Source organism: Pocillopora damicornis, chromosome 14 (genome assembly GCF_964200805.1).
Source record: "Pocillopora damicornis chromosome 14, jaPocDami1.2, whole genome shotgun sequence".
NCBI classification, from domain to species: Eukaryota; Metazoa; Cnidaria; class Anthozoa; order Scleractinia; family Pocilloporidae; genus Pocillopora; species Pocillopora damicornis.
The window spans coordinates 698,766-721,167 of record NC_142683.1 but is presented as its reverse complement, the minus strand read 5'-3'; the positions used below and the strand labels follow the sequence as shown (position 1 = coordinate 721,167).

The following is a 22,402-nucleotide window of genomic DNA, read 5'->3' as shown; positions in this document are numbered from 1 at the left end:
CGATTTGAAAAATGAATCTTTGATCTAGAGTTTGGCGGCTTTCCGAACTGCCTAGATGTAGGGAAAGGTCTGAAACTGCCATATACTGCTTAAAATGATTGGTCTCATTTTCATTACAACTCCATAACAAAATGTAATTTTGAACACTGACACCAGTGGTTTTATATTCAGTTCGTAACTCTTTAAACTAATTGATTTTTTTTTTGGTATATACTATTACAAAACTTACCATAAGGAAGACACAGACAAATACATTATGCTCATAATATAAGTTGTGTTTATATTACTAAGAGAACCGTCATTATTTCTCGCCTTGGCGGGGGGGAAGGGGGGGCGAAGGAGGATTTTGGGGATCACATGGTTTTCTCAGAGAATGAAGGGGAAATAACTCACTGCCAACAAAGTAAAAAGAGGGATGGTAGAAAAATGACCGCCAATTAACTGGAAATAAGGGGGGGGGAGGGGAACAAGAATATTACAGCACATTTTCGCGACATAACCAAAATCTTCCGACCTCCACCCCCCCCCCCCCCTCCCCCGCGATAAAAAAACGACTGGTCCCTGAAATATAACCTTTATATATTTTAACATGTCAGCAGTATTCAAAGCAGACAAATTAATTTGATTTTTCCTCATCATGAGGCATAGATAATTTACGTGCAAGAAAACCATTAGAAGAAGATCCCAAGACATTCCGCGTTATCTTAGGAATAGCGCTGCGACTTATGCAAAGCTCGCTTGGAGGAAACAGTCTGTAACAGTTTCTCTCAAAGAAACAAGTTGTCCTCATCACGAGCTGTTCACGCGACGTTCTCTGAGTATTCTTGAACACTTCAGCAATATTTTATTCGATAGTAGAAATCGTCTTCCTAAATTTTAATGAAAATTCGTCTAGAAAAAATTTTCACTTAGTGATATAAACTCCGGAAATTTTATAGGGCGTATAATTCAAATATTTTTAAGTTTCGCTCAATGACATACAGTGTGTTATTTACTATACCTCGAGCAACTTCTTCATTGAGAAAATCTCATAACAAAACGTTTTTCCTATTCGACGCTGACATTGATAAAACAGTTTTACAAAATTGACCATGACGATCCTAGGTTGAAAATTCTTATATGTAAAATTTTTTGCCAGAACATTGCGTAAACTCGTTTGATTTAGCCACTTAATTAAATGCTTGGCGCTTTTTACTGCGCCACAAAAAATGAAGGAAATGAACACCAACCTAAGCCAAGCTTTGATTGATAAACAAATTCTCCTTGTCAGTACCAAAGAAAATGTATGAAGAGGATTATGGAGAATATCGGTACTGATATTAAGGTATAAAAGGTTTAGCGCATTCAAATTTGGAACTTGTCTGTCGTGATTTGACCCATGATCTTGTCGCGCAAAACGTTTAACCATTATTTGCGCCCAAAAAGTGACGCAAAAAATCCTTTCTTACGTTCTCCTCGTGATCTATCTCCTCCGTTGTCTGTACCAGCTGAAGAAGAAGCTTGCTGATCATTGCGGAACGAACTTTGCTTTTTCAGAGCTTGCGCTCGTCTCATCAGCTCATTTTCAGCCTCTTTCATGGCCAGTAACTCCTTCTTCTGCATTTCCACGTGTTCTCGTTTCTTCCTCTCCGCCTCTTCCCGAAACTTCTCCTCTAACCTGCGAGTCTCCTCCAACAGCATCTTCCCACTGTTAATTGCCCCTTTGGACCTTTCATCCTTCCTGCTCTTCTGCTCAAGAAGCTCCGCTTCGTTCACAGCAGCTTGTGTCTCGCTTTGTTCAAGCCTCTTTCGCTGAACTTCTAAAAGCTTTCGTGCTTCTTGTTCTTGCTTTTCTTTGTTAGCTTCTCTCAACCGTTCCTCCTGCTCTTGTTTACGCATCGCTAATTCTTGCTTGGCTCTTTCTTGCTCTCTTTTCTCCTGATCTTGAAGTAACACTCTTTTCTTTGATTCTTCGCGTTCTTGTTCGAGTTCTTTGCGTTTCTGCTCTTGTTCAAGCCGTCGTCTTTCCGCAGTCTTCATAGCTTCGTGCTCTTCTTTACGACGTTGTTCCCTGGCACGTCGTTGTGTTTCGGCCATCTCAGCAGCTTTCTGCTCGTCCTCTTTTCTTTGTTCTGCCATACGCTTTTGTTGTTCAGTATCCCTCTGAACTTTTTCATCTTCTTTCTGTTTCAATTGATAAAGATATTTTTTCCATTCCTCCTCTTTCGTCCTTTGCTCTTTTTCCCTCTTTTCCTTCTCCACAGCCATTAGCTGCTTTTCAAGCTCTAGCTTTCTCCTATCATCTTCTTGCCTTCTCTCCTCGCACTCTCTTCTCTTTATCTCCGCTTCCTCTCGCTTTCTGACCTCATCCTTCACCAGATCATTTTGCAACAATTCCGTGATGACCTTTTCCTGCTTCGCCAAAAACTGTTGTCGTACACCCGACTCCAACAAGCGGGCCTCCTCGGACGTCTTGCCCCTTTCCTCATCAAACATTTTCCTTCTCTGTGATTCCAAAGCTTTCCGTCTTTCCACAAACTGACTAATCTCCTCATTTTCTTTATGTTTATCCCTCTGCCATTGTCGCTGTTTCTCAGCTTCTTCTCTGCTCTTTTCCTCCTGTTTCTGTTTCATCTCTTGTGCAAACTGAACCCAGTCTTCTTCCTGTTTCTTCTGCTCTTCCAGTTTACGCTTCTGCTCGTGTTCCGCGCGTTCCATTTCCTGTTCCAAATGTTTCAATTTTTCCCTCTCCACCTCTTTTTGCTTTTCCAGCCGTTTCTGTTCTTCAGCTGCCTGCTTCGCTTCCTCCTGTAATCTACGTTCTTGTTCTTTAGCAAAAACATCTTTTGTTTCTTGTTGCTTAGCCATTTCGGTCTCTATCCGTTTTTGCATTTCCAGAGAAATCAGTTTATCTGCTTCTTCTTTCGCCTTGTTTTTCTCAACCTGGCGAAGTTCTTCCAGCTGCCGTTTCTTTTCTGTTTCTTCTCGCATCCAATCGTCCTTCAATCTCTTCTGTTCCTGTTGTAACTTGTTCCTTTTACTTTCACTGTTCTCTGTTCCTTCTTTCTCCTTCGCTCTCTGAAAAGCGATCATTTTTGCCGCATCTTCCCATTTCTGTTTCTCCAACTCCTCGCCGCCAAAAGCTTTGCACTCGTTTTGCACCTGCGATCTCACCTCATTGGATATCGCTTTATCTCTCTCCCGCTTTACATTCAATAAACTGTTCACAAAATCTGCATTTACCGAAGCTAAAGCATCGTGCTCAGTTGAATCCGTGTGTTCAGTCATTTCTTTATCGAAGTCTTCCGTAAATGAAGCTAAAAAAGCCAAAAATGTCTAATGAACTCATGAATTCACGTTGCATTACACCACGTTGCGTTACACCACGTTGCGTTACACCACGTTGCATTACACCACGTTGCGTTACACCACGTTGCGTTACACCACGTTGCATGAGGTAGCGTTAAGTTACATGCACATTACGTCAAGTAACGTGACATGATAGTGCCCGAGTCCGTTGCGTTACCAGAACAATATTCCTCTCCTTGACCAAAGAGGTGGGAAGGGAGGGGAGGTGGGGGGTTATTTGTACTGCCAAACAAAGTGTGGTTTTCAAGGTCTTTATAGGGTCAGAGTTTGAGGGTCTTGGCTTAATTTCTCCCCAACCAAAATGCTGTTCTCCTCCAATAGGGAGGGGGAAGGAATTAGTCAAAAACAAGAATGATTGGAAGAGCACACGATTTAATTTCAGATTATGATAATTAGACTAATGATTATCTTAAAAAAATTCAGAAAAAGCCAACCACCAAAAAAACATGCAAAGAATGATCTTCACAGGTCACCTTCCTTTGAAAATCTTTGATATTGAGGGAGAGGCAAATTTCATTGCGATTGAGTTCTTTGTTGACCATAAAGGAATCAGGTCACAAACTGAATATCAATTACATCATGGGTGATTGCACTACAGATGAAGAGTGATGATTGACCCTGAGGCTTCACTTGTAGATAAAATGCTGTTATAGCTTTGATCGCTTCTCCTGATTTGAAAACTTTTCTATGGTAGCCCAAAAGGATCAAACACAAAACCAGTTTCATGTACCAAAACACAAAGAAGTTTTCCCAAGACACAAGTGAATTTACCCATTGAAAACACAAATCAATTAAATATTAAAGACAAACCAATTTCTTAAAACACCAATCAAAAGACTGAGCACTAGTGCCATGAATATCAGATAGCATGGCAACTGACACTCAACTCAGTGATAGTTACTTTCTGCATGTCTAAAGTAATAAATAAGAACAAAAGCCATATGTAACATGACCCAAGCAAAAAGTAGTCCTCATTCATTTTACTAATGTATATGGCTATATTTTCCTCAAATCTATAAACATTAAGCAATCAGTATACAAAAGCCAACATTTAAATCACTTACCCAGTAAACTGATGCCACAATAAACTGAAAGTTGCCAGGTATGTTTGTAAACTTGATCTAAAATAAAATAAGAAACTTACATCAGTATGGATTGCATATTCTCCATAATGATCTCTGCACATTCCGTAAGGTGCTGACAAGGAGAATTTGTTTCACAATCAAGAGGTTCTTCAGTTGGAGATCATTTCTTTTATTCTCATGACCTTAATGTGTGATTCAGAGGTGATATTGTAAGGAGAAATTAGATGCTAGTCACTCTAGGGGTGTAAGGGTCAATCAGCTGAATTAAGCTATCATAAAGAAATAATTATCTGAAACAAATCTAAGCAATGGTAGAATTTCCCTTTTTTTTGGTGTTCATTTCTGGAGATGAATGCTTTAATATTGCACATCAAGTTTTATTAGCCTTTAACTCTCAGAAGTTATTAAAATGTAACTTCTCCCCATAATTTCCATACATTGTCCACCATAGAGGTAATAAGAAAATTCAAACTTATCAGGTAGAAGTTGTTATCTTGATCTAACACCATGGAAATGTGTCACAGCTATAGTGGAGAGTTAACAGTAAAATCTTGGGAGTTGAAGGGTTAGCAATCATTTATAATAACAAGGTTTAAAAAAATTTCATGCAGTTCAATTAGTTGCAGATTCCAAAGGCTGTGGGAAATAGTCATAATCATGGAGACACTGGCAAATTATAATATTTTTCCACAGCCAAGTTCAATTATAATAATTGTTTTAACATTTTGATCATTGAATTTACTTTTTAGAATTATTTTTTAAGGAACTGCTCATTAACATTTTCAGGCAACCTGTTATTTTCCACAAACAAGCATGGACACAGCTACCCATGAGCAGAAATCAGAAACAAAATTCAGTTAGATGACATTTTGCAGGAATAGATCATTATTTGTAGGCAACTATTGGCAGGTCATGTGATAGATTCTAATGCCAATGAAAAGAAAAGAATTAAATGCTTTGAAACTAAGATAAATTCTATTTCATTTTCCTGAGAACTGCTACAATTAAATTCACATTTCACTCAATTTTTCTAACTCTAGGAAACAGTTTATATATATGGGGAACTCACGGCTCAATGAAAAATTTTCAGAATTATTTTTAGGAACTGTTCTGTAACATCTTGAGGCAATCTGCTATTTTCCATGGACAAGAATGGAAACAGGTTATATACGTGAAGAAAGTCACTGCTCGATTCAAAAGAAGAGAAAAAAGGATATTTCGTCAAATTTGTTTATAAAAATATAATTATTAGCCTGTCTAGTGAGCTCCGGCTATGATCAAAAATGCACCTTTTGATGAACCTGCCAACTATGTAGTGGGAATTTAACACACAGTTCTACTCAATGAGTGCAAAATAATAATTAGCATGTCATTTTCAAACATGAGATCTTAAACCAGTGCTCCCAGCTGCTACAGTTTTGGTAGGACATATTTTTGGGCAGTAAATTTACCGAGAAAGTTGTCAATTTAGCGATCTAAATTGAACATAGCGTTTGTGGTCAAATTTTAAATACATCAAAATTTACCTACAACATTACTGATACCCTTAAATTTTCTTTATAAAGAATTCGCCACAATTTGTCTTCAGTTGTATCACCTATTGCTAGAATTTCAATAAACAATTTCCAGCCATGTCATGCAACATAGCACTTTTTTTCTTTGGTGATTAATGTTTTCTTTTCACTCCCTCTTTTTTTAATTGCAACCATTTCATAACTCTAGATTGCCAAGACCGTACTTCAAAAGGCACATAGTTTGGAGCCTTGTAAGCTTTCCCTAATAATTTCACCTGGGACATGTCAACTTTTTAGGGTGTGTTGACATTAACTTATCTTTGATGCAAATTTCACAAAGAATGGTTCCAAGCTAGCTGATCAATCCTAAAAGATCTTTACTACAGAACATTTAATCCCCTTGAGAAAATAACAGAACAACTTATTTTGTTTTTAGCTGGCAAGGACCAGAGCTAGCTTCAAGAATTACCTAGCATTATACTTATAATATCAAATAAGAGTCTCTTCGATCAAGTCTTATCATTAAAATTAAAGACTTTTAAATAAAAAAAATAACATTATTCATTCTCCAAAAATACACTGAGGATAAACCGCAATTTCTTCTTGAATGCGGGCAACAAGAAGGCAAGCCCGGCTTGATAAAAAAAGTGAGAAAAAAGGCTTCACATTCTTTGACCTCGGAGAGGTACAGAACGCATACAGTAACAGTAAGATCGTGATGTAAACAAAATCTTTTTAACAATGGTGTATGCAATCACATGTTTACATCAGAACTTCTCTGCTCAAACATTAAAAAAAGTTCATCTACGAAGCGGAATACAAGTTAAGAGTTTCCTCCTCACCTGCTTTGCCTCTCAAAGGTTATCGTCCTCGCCCAAAAGTAAGATTCTGCTATCAGTGCTTGCTGCACAGGTGTTGACGGTCATGAAATAAGAATGTTATCGCAGCCAGCAGGTGTGGCAGAGGTCTTCCAGAGTAATTCGCTCGTTGTTGTCAACTCTGTCTGTAATTCCTGATGCTTGAAGATCGCCTTGGCATGGTAGCTTTAGTAGTGGAACTTAGGAAATCTTTTCTGAGATCTTTTGCGGAAACAGGACCAGATTAAAACCCTAAATACAAAGAGTTTCCGCCTGAATCAACCAGGCTTCTCGCGAATAAACGCGAGAGACTGGTACTCGAGAAGGACCTATCCCGATACCCGCGGGAATCCATCGGCCGCAAGTTAGAATTTCTCCTTTCTTTCTCTTTTGTTCCTCAACGTCCAAAGATTTTGATTAAAAGGTTTCTAAATTTGCGAAGAGATTTTATAAGGGGAAGAAAGAGACCAGACTATCCTAACGCGATCTTCGGTGTTTTCTTTTCTATTTGCCACCCTCACAAAACGAATTTTTCCCAGAATGCACAAGTTAGACTGATAGTATGTGTGTCTAGTTGACACACCCCTGAAAACCATATGATCCCCCCAAAATCCTCCGATCTCACAGGCGATAAGCAATGACTGCCCTCTTAAATAACAACAGAAAGGTTGTCTGTTTGCAAATCTGTTTGTTTATGTAGCGAACAAGAAAATAATGAATTCATCAAAGTAACTTGTTTGCACTAATCCGATGATCAGTGTTTACATTGCGCATAACATATTGATATAAGACCGTCGTGAATTCTTTGTTATTAAAATTAAATCTCGTGAAATTGAAAGACGTTTTCTGAGCACACTGATCAGAGAGGAACACGGCATCTTAATAGGCAAGTGGAAATGGAAAATTTCCCCAAACTAAAACTCTTTCAGATCATATGCATTTTATTTGGATGTGGCCTGATTCTTGTCCAAGCCTTTTGGAACAATCCTTCGATCTTGTGGGACTCGCACAACCCAGCGTAAGTTGCATCATGCAGTTTATTTGATCTTCATTACGTGGTTTAAGCTTTGTTAGGGTAGGCCATATATTCGACTTAGATGTTCTCAGGAACTTCAACTTGTTGGCAATAATCTAAAGAACTTTTCGATAAAGAAATGTCTTCTAACGTTAGAACTGAGTAGTGCTTGTCAAAGTGTGGAAACATTTGCAAAGATTCACTGAAATTCATAACGGATTTTGTGGTACTCAATAGTTTGCTGGAGGTATGTTTGTTCATAACAAAGTTTATATAAAAAAACGTGCTGTTGTCACGATTTCTGATTCTTTGGTTACCCTTTCAGTTCTTGTGCATTTTTTCACATAAGGAAGATTTAGTAGGTTATCTGGGCGATAGCTGACAAAATGCCAAAGACAATAGCAAAGCGGATATCATGATAATTATTATAACCATTCAAACGTTAGCCCATTGTCAGAGTTCTGACGGAGGACCAACGATCGGAAGGTCAGCCATGGAAACTATCCTGGTGGCCAAATTACATTATCAACTCAGTTGATAGAACCAAACTATCAAGCGTTACCCCCACCGTCGCAATATACCGCAGTTCCTTTAAAAAGTTACCTCACGCCTTGGTGTAAACGATGAAAAGATATTTGGTTGACGCCATTTGAATTTGATCTAAGCAGAAATTAACACAATAAACTCTGCAAACGAACCGAATCAGTACGCCTTAAAAATGGTCTAAGTTATAAACCATCGGAGGTAATATTTGCCCGCCTTTAACCACCATACGAGCCTTAAACTTGTGGTACGTTTTCACAATCAGTCGTAAAAGCATAGAGGAAAAGAAAAAATTAAGCTATGCTCAGTCAAACCTAAGGATTTCTGCAGCATGGTTTTTCATGACTCGTGTCAAATGATGTGATTATCACTGCATGTTACTTTCTTGATTTAAAATTAGCTTCAAAAAAGATGATTTGTTTTGATCAACTGGTCGCTTTTTCGACGGGCTAACGGTGTCTCAAAACGTCAGCCTTAGCAGCTCTCTGCGGAGGCCAAATAATATTATCAACTCATTTGATAGAACCAAAAAAATCTCTTAATACCCCCACCGACGCAGCACCACAGTTTCTTTAGAAACTTCCCCCCTCTCTATGTAAAAAAGATGATCTGATTGAATGCAGTATTCATATTGAAACGAATATATTAGACAAATTTATTTTATCGCAGTTTCTTCTATTGCTTTGTATAACCTCTCGCGCAAAATTTCTTTGAAGATTTTCCTTGTCCATAAAGAGAGGGAAAAGATATTTCAATTCTAATAATTTATACCGAAATGAAAATAAACGGTAATATTCATTTTCATCTTGAACACAATTGCTCTAATTGCTGATTCACAACACAAGTATATATGGAAGAGTATCCTGCGCATGAGATGCACGATTTTTCCAAAGGAAACCATAAAACACTAGAGAATTAACTTTGAAAATTTCCGAATCGATACTTGTTGTTACCAGCCATTTAAAACCACTTCGATAAGAACGCGGCTTCGTAGGTCGCACCTCCGTGTAAAACACGTCACACAAATTAACCCGAACAAAACGTCTGCTTAATAATCATTTAGTTCTTTTTATCGGAGCATCATGAGTATTCTTCGCCGTGTTTTAATTTTGCATTTACATTTACTGTTTGCGGAATCGCAGCTGCACAAAGTTTATCCATCGGTAGAATGGACGGATCTTAACCCAATGTAAGTGGTTATTAGACAAATCTGACAAAATACAAGTTTTATGCTTACCCTTTTGCCTAAAGGGTTATTGCCTGCAGGGTCGCTATAAAAAGTCCATATTGCCGTTTTACAATAGGACTTCTATGAGTATTTTATCTTACACCGCAAAAAAAAAAATTGACTTGAAAATGAGCATGAATGTTACACTCGCTCCAAGAAACTATAATCTGATTCGTACCTATTGTAACCTTTAACAGAACAGTTCATCCCCTGAAGCAGAATTATTCAAAACACATTTATAAACTGAAAAGATAAGTTTTTACTGTTCTTATCTCGTATTCAAGTTACTACCTCCTACAGCTTTTACGTTTGTTCTGACTCAAAGTGAATGCACATGATGGCTGACAATTCAAACAGAGTTTTCTCTTACCACGTTGGTGCAATAAGCCGAAGGAAATTCAATACCGCGCAAATACAGCTCCTTTCAAGAAGAAGAGCTTGAATAACGCAATTTATCAATTTCTTCAGTGTATTTTTTTTCAGCCCGCAATTAACGAAGAACACTTTCTTCAGGAATCACGATCAATCGCCTTGCGGAGGGGATAAGAGGATATTGGTTATGCCACAATGTAATTTACCTGATCGTCCATTAAGCTCTGCTGTATTCAAATTATCCCCCTTATTGGCAGTTGCCCCCTCCGAAATCCCCCGATTCCCCCCCCGATTCCCGCTCCCCCCTTCCCCCTCCCCCCTCTCCCCTCCCCCTAGGAGATCGATAATGGCTCGTCTCTTCTACCTTGATCGGTGGAAGCAATTGACAGGAAACCAAACTTTAAAAATAGAATTGATTTTCTGGATTGTTCTGTTTTATTCTTATTTTCATTAATTTCTGCTGTTTGTTTTTCCACAGATTTCAAAACAACTTTTCTTTCGCAGTTCTACCAATGAGTAAAGTGAAGATTGTGTGCCCGAATCCCGCAATGATCCCGATAGCGGTCGAGGGAAGCATTCCTCTGGAAAAAATGTATGAAAATCTATGGATAGTTGATGAACAGGCATACGAGACATGCGTAATAGAAACTACTAAACTTCAAAACAGAATTTTGATGAAGTGTGACTCTCCGCTGCAACTGCGTTACTTCACAGTAGTATTTCAGCAGTATAGCGCAGTAGGCGCAGATGGGTTGGAGTTTGAGCCTGGGAAGGAGTACTATTTCATCGGTAAGCAAAGCTATTTTGCTCTTCTTTTTTTCAAAAAATAAATAAATAAATAACGCTCCATTCCGCGCAACTCATTTGATTCCAACCCCACAGGGGTTTGAAGTAGACAGAGTGGAACGAATTAATGATGGGAAGAGTCAATAAAGGGCAAATAATTTGCATGATGCATTTTCAACGATTTGCCATGGTTCAGGAGAACTGCACATATGCACAATATTTACTCTTAATATCATTTCACCATTAAACTACTGCTTTTGGTTGAAGCAAAGTGTTGCTTCAAGTGACTGAACGGTTTTTGTTTATATTTTCAGCCACCTCTAATGGCCGTGGATGGTCTCTGGAGCAGACCTCAGGGGGGAGGTGTGCGACGCATAACATGAGAATGAAAGTCTATGTTTGTACTGATGAAAACGGTGAATAACAGTTCTCTCTTCTCCCTTTAGGAGTCTTTCGTTAGGGAAAGGAAGGGGGGACTCAGAGGATTTTGGTATTTTCACGATGAAATTTACCTAATTTCCCCCCCCCCCCCCCGTAGTATTCAAATGATCCCCCCTTATTGATCTTATAAGTAGTCAATTTTCTATGTCCCTCGCTGTATACTCTGTTAGCGAAGACTGATCTCCATTTCCCCTGGAAACCATGATATCCCCTCAAAATACACCGACCCTCACCCCCAGGCGATAAATAATAATACGTCCTTTGGTTGAATAGAAGATAAGTTCCATTCCTAGATAGACAACTTAATGCTCTTGTGTTCCAGTTTTTGTTTTGCTTTTTTTTTTTTTGGTAACTTCCATTTGAAAATTTGAGAGAAAGTTTCCCCGCATGCAGAATCATACTATTTAATCAACGTAGTCTGACATTTGTTAGCCTGAATATCAGAACGACTAAACAAAGATGAGAAACCGAAAAAACATACCTACGGCGTCCATCGAGTGTAATTACGGTCTCAGCTTTATACACGGAATACCTGAATCTATGCCGCGCCGAAGTTTCTTTCACTTACTGTGTTTCTTTCCTTTGATTTTATTTGCTAGATCCCAAGTGTCAGACAAGTCCTGTTTCAACAGCTCAACCAACAAAGACCATTACTGTGTGTCCATCGCCGACTCAATTTGTCCAGGTGTCATCTACAATTTTACATCTGCCACCTTATCAATGCACCGGTAAATCGCAGACGTAATGAGTGTTTTTAAAGACCAAATTAAATTCCCATCAGCATGAGAGGCATAAAATTATATTCGAGACGACTAACTGACCCTCACTATTACTGGTCAGATGTGGGAGAAGCGATACGACGGCGGGTAGCCTGGCGCGCTGAACTCTGCTTTGAGTGATCTGGGTTCGAGCACTGATTAGGGTTAATGCACAGCCACTCTTTAGTTAAGTTCCTCCCTCTCACAGTGCCTCTCACCTTCCAGGATTTTCAAAAGTGTCATGGGTATCAGTGAGCTGTCCAATGAAACCAGATAAAAAGCTCGGGGGGAGGTGAAGAGGGTAAAATGCAACAGACTACGTTATAGATAATTATAGACTACTCTGTAATTGCAGTTAGACTGACGGTAGCTCATGATTTACTTCCGATGCTTTTTTTCATCAGATAACAACCAACTGAACAAGATACTCAATAACACGCGCTTTGTCCCAGCCATTTTCGACCAAACCAATCACCTCGCCAAACTGTGGGCTCAAGTTATGAACATGAGTGACAACTAACCGCTGTGCAGAACAGACTTGAAAACTGTAGCTTCGGAGGAGGATACGGCCACGTGATCGTCCCAAGTGCATCCTCGACCTCGGCTCCGATTCAAACTTCGTCTCCAACTCCAACGCAACCAGGTTAGCAAAATAAATATCGAAATATACACCCTGTGCTTCCCGCTAAAAAAGACAATCAAATGACACCAATAACAAATTTCAGGTCATACAGTACCGCATCCATGCACCGCAGCATTAACACGCGCGTGATGCGCGTGCAATACCACGCATTGCGTGTGCAATTGAAACACGCATCAGACCTGTGGGATTCTTTTTTCACTTTTTGTCAGGCACAAAAAGATTTACAATCGCAGGATCGCGAAAGTGGATAAAAATTTTAATCCCCAATCAGCTTGATCGTGTTTTGAGCAAAGCTTATTTTGGTTGGGTCCATTTCTGAGCTTAATCATCCTCTCTTCTGAAAATAACATAATTACTCATTCTCATTTCAGTAACATACTCCAATTGCACCGCGCTGTACAATGCAGGTTTTAAGGTCAGTGGTATTTATATCATAAACCCTGAAGACGGCATGGGCTCGTTTCCGGTCTACTGCGACCAAACAACAGCGGAAGGGGGCTGGACCGTGCTCCAAAAGCGTTTTGACGGCTCGGTTTGGTTTAGCAACCGGACGTGGGTGGAATACAAGAATGGATTCGGTAACGTATCGGGAGAGTTCTGGCTGGGATTGGACAGAATTCACCGACTGGCGAAAAATCCCGTCACGTTAAGATTCGACTTGGGAGCCCCGGATGGAACGAACAGATTTGCTGTTTATAAAGGATTTACGGTGGCAGGTGCTGACCAGAAGTTTTTGATGACCAGTGGAACATACACAGGTGAAAAAGCGTTTGTGTGTTAGAACAGAGCGTACGTACGTGACATATGCGTAACACATTCCCACAACCATTTCGTAAAAGTTTTGCGTGAGTTTAGAGTGATATGTTGTGAAGGCTTTTGCGTGATATGAGTGTTTTAAAAATTACTCAATACTTGTCGCCATGGGCACGAAGAACGCATGCGTAAGCTTGACAAAATGATCAATCTGTATTTATTAAATATTCCAAGTCCTTCCTTGCTTTAAATTGTTTTCCTCTCACAGACGGCGATGCTGGTGATTCGTTCTCTTTTGAAAGTGGCAACAAATTCTCAACACCAGATCAAGACAACGATAAATATGGTGCTGGCCACTGCGCCAAACTTTTCAAGAGCGGTTGGTGGCACGGAGTGTGTCATAAGGCAAGTCTTAATGGGCTCTATCTCAACGGAAGTGATAAGGACCCAGAACATTATGCAGCTGGAATAACCTGGCATTCTTGGAAAGGCTACGACTATTTCTTGACAAAATCGGAGATGAAGATCCGTCCCTGAAAGTACGAAGTGACTCCTTTGCCATCATTATCGAAGAGAAAATAAGGGCGCAGAGACGAACAATTAGTATGTTAGCTGCGATATGCAGATTCTATAGTAATTAATGTTTTTCTTAGAAGGAAACGGAAGTCTGTCTTTGTCATCAAAAATTCTTGATTCTTCTCATTGTCTGCTATTACGTTACTTCTGCTCAGAATATCAGAGCGAGGGTAACATTTATGTGCGCGTTTCGAAGACTGACTTTCGTTCACGAGATTACTAATTATCTTATTTTCGTGTTACTTGCCGGCGACATGGCTTATATAGGATACCTCGCTTTGCTTTATATCCAACTGGTGTTTAGTTGAGTGATAGCTTTTTAGACCAATCAAAGAGGAGCGAAGCTAGGTAAACCTTATACAATCTTGTTTTGCTTCGACACTTCATTGAAATAACAGTAGCAATATACCATCATGTACGTTAAATTATTGAACATTAGGATAAAATACTGTTCCTATGGTTACGCATATGACCTAATAAACCGTTAACTTTTATCCTGTGAATTTCAACGAAATAACCCATATTTGCTCTTTTCCACTGAGAATATGACATCGCGGTAACGAAAAATATTTTTTTAAAAAATTATCCGTCTCGCCGTTGAGTTCACAAATGAAGTGAAATATGACTTTACCTAAATCATATAGGTAAGCTCGAGTACAACCTTAAATATCGAAAGTCCAATACTTAAGTAAGAGGATCTTTTGCATCCCTCAAACCTGTCATATATACTTACCGCAAGTATGTGCTCTGCAGGGACTTTTCGTCAGAGAAACAGTTCAAAAAGTTGAAGATTTTATATTTCAGATGCAAAAATAACTTTGGTATGAGTTCCACACTCAATTTACGATGCCTTTCTGGGTTTTAGGGTCAAAAATCACTTTATTTGAGAAGTACGTTGAGGGAAAAAAGGTGGTTTTTGAACGAAAGTTGGGTAGAAATTTCGAGATTGGGGAAAATGCAGATTTTCTCCTTCAATCCCTTGTTATCATGGTTTCGCAGTTTCTCGTTTTAGTTACGAGAACGAGAATATCAACTGCGGTTTATATCCTCTTGGTTATAGTGAAATATTCACGTTCGTAAGAACGAGCGTTTGGAAGCGAGAGGCAGTTTTCATTTCGTTTCAAAACGTTTAGAAAATAATTAAAATCACTTTTTAAGAGAGATACATGACAAAACGTCGATGCCTGGAAATTAATATTCCAGCGGCATTCTTTGAAGTCACCCCGCCTATAACTCGACATTGTAGTGATTTCTCAATCCCTTTACTGTCACATAAACCCCATTGGTTTAATATAGCTGAGAATCGGTGATTGGTTCGGGATTTGGAAACTTATTGCACAATTTAGTAGAAGAAAGTTCCAATTTGCACTGGGCGTGGTAGGGCGTGTACTGGAATCGTCACCCATTAAAGGCTTCCAATTCTTGTTTAACGTTTATAAAGAAACCGCAACTTTCTCCATGGGAATATCATTCCCTCTGAAGTCGACGAAATGTGAGTAACTTTTATTGACAGTTTTTAGCTAAAACGATCATGATAGACGTTCAAAACTATTCTATCTGAAGAGATTACTTACCTCCCCGTTATTCTTTACCTTAAAGCAAGATAAAGGAATATTCAACAATGATGATCGATACATTAAAACAGTAAAGATTAACAGTTTTACGAGATATATGCAGCAAACAAAATTGATGGCTAGTGGAAGAGAAATATGACAAAACTTTGTAAAATAAACTTAACAGTGAAAAACAACGAAGTCTGTTTTAGCTAAACCAACCGAACAAGCAAACAAAAAAACATTGATTGAAATAACAATGATCGCAATTGGTACGGAAAGTTTTAAAATTCAAAAGGAACAGATAACTATCTATCACAACTTTAAACAACGAAAATCGATTTAGATCAGTCAACAGTCAACTTGAAATGAAGGCAAATTAAAAAGAACGATTTGAAAAATACTGTCACGTCCTATTCCATTATATTGTTTATATTCTTGCTATCTTTATCAGTGCACTCCTCTTAGAGAATAATGGAAACTTTCGATGAGAGATCAATGGACACATCGACGTTTTATTATAAGAGTGGATTCAGTGGTTCTAACAGGAACAGACGAGAAAGGTAAGCCGAATACTGGTGTTTAATTGTTTTCAGTGAGCCACTGCTTACATTACACTAGAAACGTATAATAACGCAAATTCGGAGGAGTTTTCCTCCGATTTTGACAACAAGGCTACTGTATTTCTGTGTTTAGGTCAACCGATCACAAAAATCCGCTTCAGAACCGGAGCTTTTCGAAAACGCTGACGTCACTGTTGACATGACTGCATATCAATGTCAGATGTTGGCAGTAGAGCGTCATATGGACAGTAAAAATTTTCATGCGTTTTTAGAATAAAAACACTTTTTATGAAATTAACCTTGTGAGGTCTGCGCTGACCTTGAGCATTGCTAAGTAAATTCCTTGGTGAAAAGTTGAAATATATACAAATTACAGGCCACTTTTCATTCTAACATAAAGCAACGTATATTCAACAAATATTCGATAAACTCGTGAAGAAAATGAGGTGGGTAACAGAAAAATTAAATCCCATTTTTTTGTTGGCCACAGGTATTTCAAAACGTTTACGTGCTTATAGCCAACCGCGAGAGAAATGCAATGATGATTGATTCAATGAAAACAACCAAGATCACAATTTCTGCTTTAAACAGAAATGTTTTGTTTGTACTGCTGTGAGAAAGTTAACACAACAAAGGGATATGAGCTCCGATAATATTGCCTGTGAACCAATCAAAACACAGAAATAGCAATAAACCAAGGCTAACGTGCGGAGTCCCACGATTTTGACCAATCACCTAGACATCGCCAGCCATAGCCGCGCCGGTCTGGGCCTTCAATTTTTGCCGCCCGCTTGACTTTTGAGTTATCAACTCTTGCAAAGGTTGAAACAAAAATTGGACTTTCTTTCCGATATTTCTTCGAGTTACTAAATAACAAAGAAGCAGTAAGAATAAATCTCGCAATGTTAAAACATTAGGCTACCAAGCTTCCAGATCTCTCAAAAAGGCCAACAAGTCCAAAAGGTAGATAAACCCCTGAATGAATGTTTGATTTTGGGGTGAAAGATTAGATGCTAATCACTCTTAGAAGTTACAGTGTTAAAACTTGAAACATACTTTTTGTCAATAGCACACCGGTACTCGATCAATGGCAAGTATTCTCAGAAATTCCTAACGTAAGTCAGAGAGAGATTCCCATTTTTGGGATGCATCATCAGCACTATGATCACCATCCAGTGTATTCCCCTTGCGTAAACCCGTTCCGCTACAGTTACGAACCTGGGTTCTCTCCATATATCCCTGGAGTATCTTCCGTGGTAAAAACACAACCGCTGGCTAAGAAGGCTAAGGGTGAAAATATCAAAAGAGATAAGAGACTAACGTGCCGAGAATGCCAAAGAATGTTTCTGCGTCCGTCCGCACTGAAAGTCCACATGCGTATTCACAGTGGAGAAAAACCATACAAGTGTCTCTTCTGCCCGCGAGCCTTCAATCAATCTGGTAATCTGACTGTCCATTTGCGCACGCACACGGGGGAACGACCTTTCAAATGCACCGTATGTAAGAAGGGTTTTTCTCAGTCCAATTCCCTGCAGACCCATATGAGGACACACACTGGTGAAAGACCGTTTAAATGCGAAAGATGCAGCAAACGCTTTACAGACAGGTATGTAATGACTGCTATTTCCTAGTTATTAAATAATGAGACACATTTTCTGGTTTTCTTTCTAATTAGATCGGCTGCTTTTTCTTGCGGTTTCATTTGATCAATAGTTAGAATAAATTTTCTGAGGGAGGAACTTGTTTCATTGGAAATGTTTTGCAATACGGTTAAAATAGTGGGAAGCGGTTTTAAAATTATTTGGTGTGTGTAATATAGAATTCGTGGTGCGTGAAACACACGTATGGATGGGGAGACGCGATGGGCACGGTGTGAAGCGTGTGACACAATCGTGAAAAGAGTAATGTGTGATCGAAATGTGAGTGATATGCGTGATAGGTAAACGTGAAACCTTAAAAAGTGCATGGTGCGTGAAACACGAGACAGGATGCGTGAAACACGAGACAGGATGCGCGAAACGCGATGCCGCCAGTGTGAAGCTTGTGACATTGAGCCCAATTGTGAAAGAGTGATGTGTGATCGAATGTGATATGAGTGAACGTGAAGCCTTCGACAGAGAACTCAGTAAACATCTTCATCGTTTCAATCTTTATCTCTCATACAGGTCAACACTTGCAAAACACCACCGTGTCCACACAGAAGGAAAATCCAAAACCACTCATGCGCTTGTTTAGGGAGAATCCACCGGAATTTTAGCTTTACTGTTTTTCATAACATATGAATGGGATTGGCAAGCTCTAACGTAGCTTTTAGCTCTCTCTGTACCACACCAGTTACCCGCTATTTAATTGTTTAAAAGTAATATTCTTAACCGCGTTTCAGTGAATACTACTTTGACTGAATTGTCATCCTCTGTACAACAAATGTGATAATTTGTTTTGACGATTTTGAGAATAAGGCGACAAATTTTTATTTGAGGGTAGTCGGAGGGTGGTGGCAGGGGTGGAGGGAAATTTAGAGGACTGGTCATTATCCATCGCGGGGTGGGGGTGGGTTTCTGGTTGTGTCACAAAATTAAATTGACCTGACAGTCACTTTTCTATGCCCCCCCCCCTTCCCTTTATATTCTGTATGTTAACGATAACTGACCCCTTTCCCCTTCCCCTCCCCTCTGAAAACCATGTGATCCCCCCACAGAAGGTCTAAATGGGACTAACTGATAGCCATAAAATTAAAATGAACAAATTTTAATCGTTTGTCGTTAAAAAAAGTTATCCGTCAAAAAAATTCTGGTGACCACAATGGACAGTTATCAAGCGTTAGCCTTAAACTGGCCAAAATTTTAACCGTTAGCCGTAAAAGCCGTCACCCCATTGAGACCCTCACCAAATCCTCCGAGCTCTGCAGCCGACAGATAATGAATTATCCCTTGCGAAATGTTAAATCAAGCCTCCTTTTCTTACTAACACTTTTGTAATCTAATGGGTTATTCTTCATATTAAGCAGACATAAAGGTTATAAAATCAATTAACAAATTTTATTGACTAGTTTGCGAGAGAATTCTCTCCTTAAAAAGAAACTATGAAAATTCAATATATTACAATAAACTTCTTTGTAAATACCGTATCTCTTGTCCCTTCAAATTCTAAAAGTCTAAGTTAATAAAAAAATTTGTTACGTTAGGTTTTTCAATTTTTAGGCAATAGATTTTACTGATATAGAAAAGCAATTACTACTAATGTGTCCACTTATTTTTCAAGAAGTTAGGAAAAAAATAAGGAATTTAAGAATCTGTGACACCGAACCATTAAAAGAAAAGGAAACTTGTGTTTTCGTATTCTATTTTTCTATTCAACAGACCTTAAAAAATACAATCGAATCTGTATTGAGCGGCAGCGCTAACCCTGTATTAAACAGTCTTTTGTCAAAGTCCCGAAATTTTTTCCCCATAGTAGTTGTAATTTTCACTTTCATTAAGCGCTCGTGATCACCCTTTACCAAGTCTTAACGGCCTGTTTGTATCGTTCCACCTGTATAACGGTCATTGAAATTGGAACTACTCAAACAAAACCAGGAAAAATCTTTCAAAAACTTTTAATCCATATTTCTCTCCCAAAATCAATGTTGGTAGCATTTCTGACCGAGTTTTTGTACATTGAGTGATCAATTATGGCATGATACCTTCATAATATACCTTCATGGTATCGTATGTGAAGAAATTTCACTTAGCTACGCAACCGTGCCCAATAAGCATCGCTACGCAACCGCGCTCGTTAAGTCCCATTCTACACAACCGAGTTCCATACAATTGCTGGAAAACAAATACATTGGTCGGTAGATGTGGCTGTTCTCGATGGAACCTTGTTTCATCCTCTTTAATGCGTGACTTTGTTAATACTACGTCCAAATGAATGCTGGGATTGGTCAACCCTGCACTAGGGCAGGGAGCTTGTTGTTTCGCGCGGCTTAGATCTTTGTCGTTGTCGTGTGAGATGCAGAGCCGAAAAAGCCTCGCAAATTCCCTGAATATTGTACGTCAGCAAACCTTTTTTTTCTTTCCCTAGTAGGGCCGCGGAGATCATTGATCCGTGTGGGAATGTGAAAATGACCGTAGACATCTCGAAAGGTACAGAATTTTAACGAAAACCTTTTATTTTCAATTCGTGGGTTTAGAAGATTCGTGCAGAAGTCTGTAAGAAGTTATTACACTTTCCGTTCCATCCCGTTTCGCACGGCCTTGATATTTTTTGCTGTAGGGTCTCGAAAGCATCTAAAATTTTTTGAGAGGTGTATATTTGAAGACCTTTTTTCACTCCAAGATGGGCCCAGGAGAACATGTAACAAAAAAGATATCTTGAAAGTTACGTAAATTTAAAGAAAATGTTCATTTACATTTCACGGCAAAACGTTTTGTTCATGACATTTTAAGCTTCAATCATAGTTGTATCAGCGTTTGGTTAATGCAAAATCCCGCCTGCTTTTCCTTACTTTTCCTGATTTTTAATGACTGCTTTACTCCTTTGGTTTTCCTCAGAAATAAACATTCAAGACACAAATCGCAAAACATGCTCAAAGTCAAAATGCAAATTTGTCGGGGTTACCAGATAAACGGTTACTAGAAGCTAATAATAACATGCAAAGAAAATGACCAAGAGATATCTCCTTATTGAAAAGAGTGCTATAAATGACCGTTCAGAAGCAAAAAACCAACGAATTGCTTTCATTTACGACACCCGGCGATAGATTCACCTTGCTGGAGTCGTTGTTTATATAACTTCATGGTTATGAAATCTAGGAAATAATAGAATTTTAAGACAAAATCTATGATGGAACAATATTTATGGAACATGTCAATACTTAAAATAATATTTAACGGTCCAAATAGTAGCCCAGTGTCGCAAAACCTCAGTTGAAGTCAGCAAGTTCTGTTTTCATATTTCAGCCATAGTCCCTGTCGCTTTTGAGAATCGCATTTTTCGTTACTCCAAAGCTAATTCCGTTGCTTGCTAGTCTTAAACTGCCGCTATTTTCGGAATTGATTCATCTTTGGAATATACAGTTTTCATTTGAGCTCCTAAAGATCTAACTTGGTCGGGATGGAATGGATTTATGGTGTAAAAAACTTATTACGGACTTCTGCGACATGAACCCATGAATTGATCAAAGTGCTCTGTGAGCAAACTCGTGAATTGACACATGATTTTTTAGATTATGTTTAATGTTATCTGGTTTAGGGAATTTTGTGGTTGATTGTCATATCTAGAGTACGAGCAGTAGTTCAGTGTTCGCTAATGTAGCAGAGAAACAAAGTAACGTTGGGATAAGAAGGCATTACAATTGAAATGATCATGCTATTACATTTGACAAGGTGGATGATGTCATGTGTTTTAAACGTCTATCATTTTTGTTTCTGGTTCAAAAGAAAAGGTTGGAAGTAAATGTGGGTGAAAAGTGAAATTTACTGTCTTTCGTTGTAAATATTAGAAAATCAAGGCAATACTGTCTTAATGAAAACATTAACGATTCCCTCTTTATCAAATGAGACAAACGGGAACGAGTTTTGAGTGATATAACTAAGCCAAGCCTGCCACCGTCATTTTGGATCTCCGCCTGGGTAGATTTAGGTCACGTGCTAGGCAACGTATGATCAATAACAAGATAGAATTTCATTTCAGGCCTATTTATCAATTTTGTGGTGTGTAACTTTCGCATTTTAGTACGTTGTTTGTATGTTGAATCTTCAAATTGTCTTGAAACTTAAAAGAAAATTGTTCTTTAAAAATTCACTGAAAATCGGTAGCTAAAATTGTTTGTTTAGGTGTTATCTGATTTTCGTGTTAACTTGTTATTTCGTCAGTCGCCGGCATCTTTTGTTGCTTCTCACAGGAAAAACACACGCGACGAAACGTAATGATCAATTTTGTCCTCAATCTCACGCTATAACAGAAAAAGCTTTTGAACATCTGTAAACTCGGAGCGCTTCGCAGTAAGTGATATTTTCAATGAATCTTCGGATTGTTTTCAAGTTCAGGGACTGTAAATTACAATTTTATGAAAAACGAAGGTTGTTCTGTTATTTCAGTGTGAATCCTTGCATGCCTGCCAGTCGCTGGCGCCGCTTGTTGAAACTAAAACGAAAAAAAAAACTCTTTTAAGATTATCACTGGCTTCTTTTTCACCCCACCACTATTCTTAGCAACAAAAGGTCGCCATTTCGTCTGTTTATTGCTCGCCAAAAACTATAAAATGCACTCAAAAGCCTAAAATCTAAAAAAAGTTTACAGGAATCGACCAATCGAGCGAGCGAGCGAGCGAGCGAATGCTATTCCCCACATCGTATCTATAACTCGCTCTTGCGCATGCGCG

General features: G+C 38.7%; 2 protein-coding genes across 2 annotated transcripts; one reads left to right on the top strand and one right to left on the bottom strand.

The window, feature by feature from the left end:
- Positions 1 to 606: 606 nt before the first annotated feature.
- LOC113671555 (uncharacterized) lies at positions 607 to 7,102 on the bottom strand. The gene is made up of 3 exons (XM_027187784.2): positions 6,790 to 7,102; positions 4,413 to 4,469; positions 607 to 3,296 (listed from the first exon to the last, which is right to left on the bottom strand). The coding sequence occupies exon 3, from the start codon at positions 3,265 to 3,267 to the stop codon at positions 1,408 to 1,410; it is 1,860 nt and encodes a 619-aa protein (XP_027043585.2). The 5' UTR covers positions 3,268 to 3,296; positions 4,413 to 4,469; positions 6,790 to 7,102; the 3' UTR covers positions 607 to 1,407.
- A 539-nt stretch (positions 7,103 to 7,641) lies between these two features.
- On the top strand, positions 7,642 to 14,422 carry LOC113671557 (uncharacterized). Its single transcript, XM_027187785.2, is given in 8 exon segments — positions 7,642 to 7,822; positions 10,441 to 10,751; positions 11,063 to 11,164; positions 11,789 to 11,917; positions 12,352 to 12,459; positions 12,462 to 12,590; positions 12,962 to 13,348; positions 13,612 to 14,422. Coding segments are annotated over 8 exon segments (1,557 nt in total). The 5' UTR covers positions 7,642 to 7,700; the 3' UTR covers positions 13,881 to 14,422.
- The last annotated feature ends 7,980 nt before the right edge of the window (positions 14,423 to 22,402 follow it).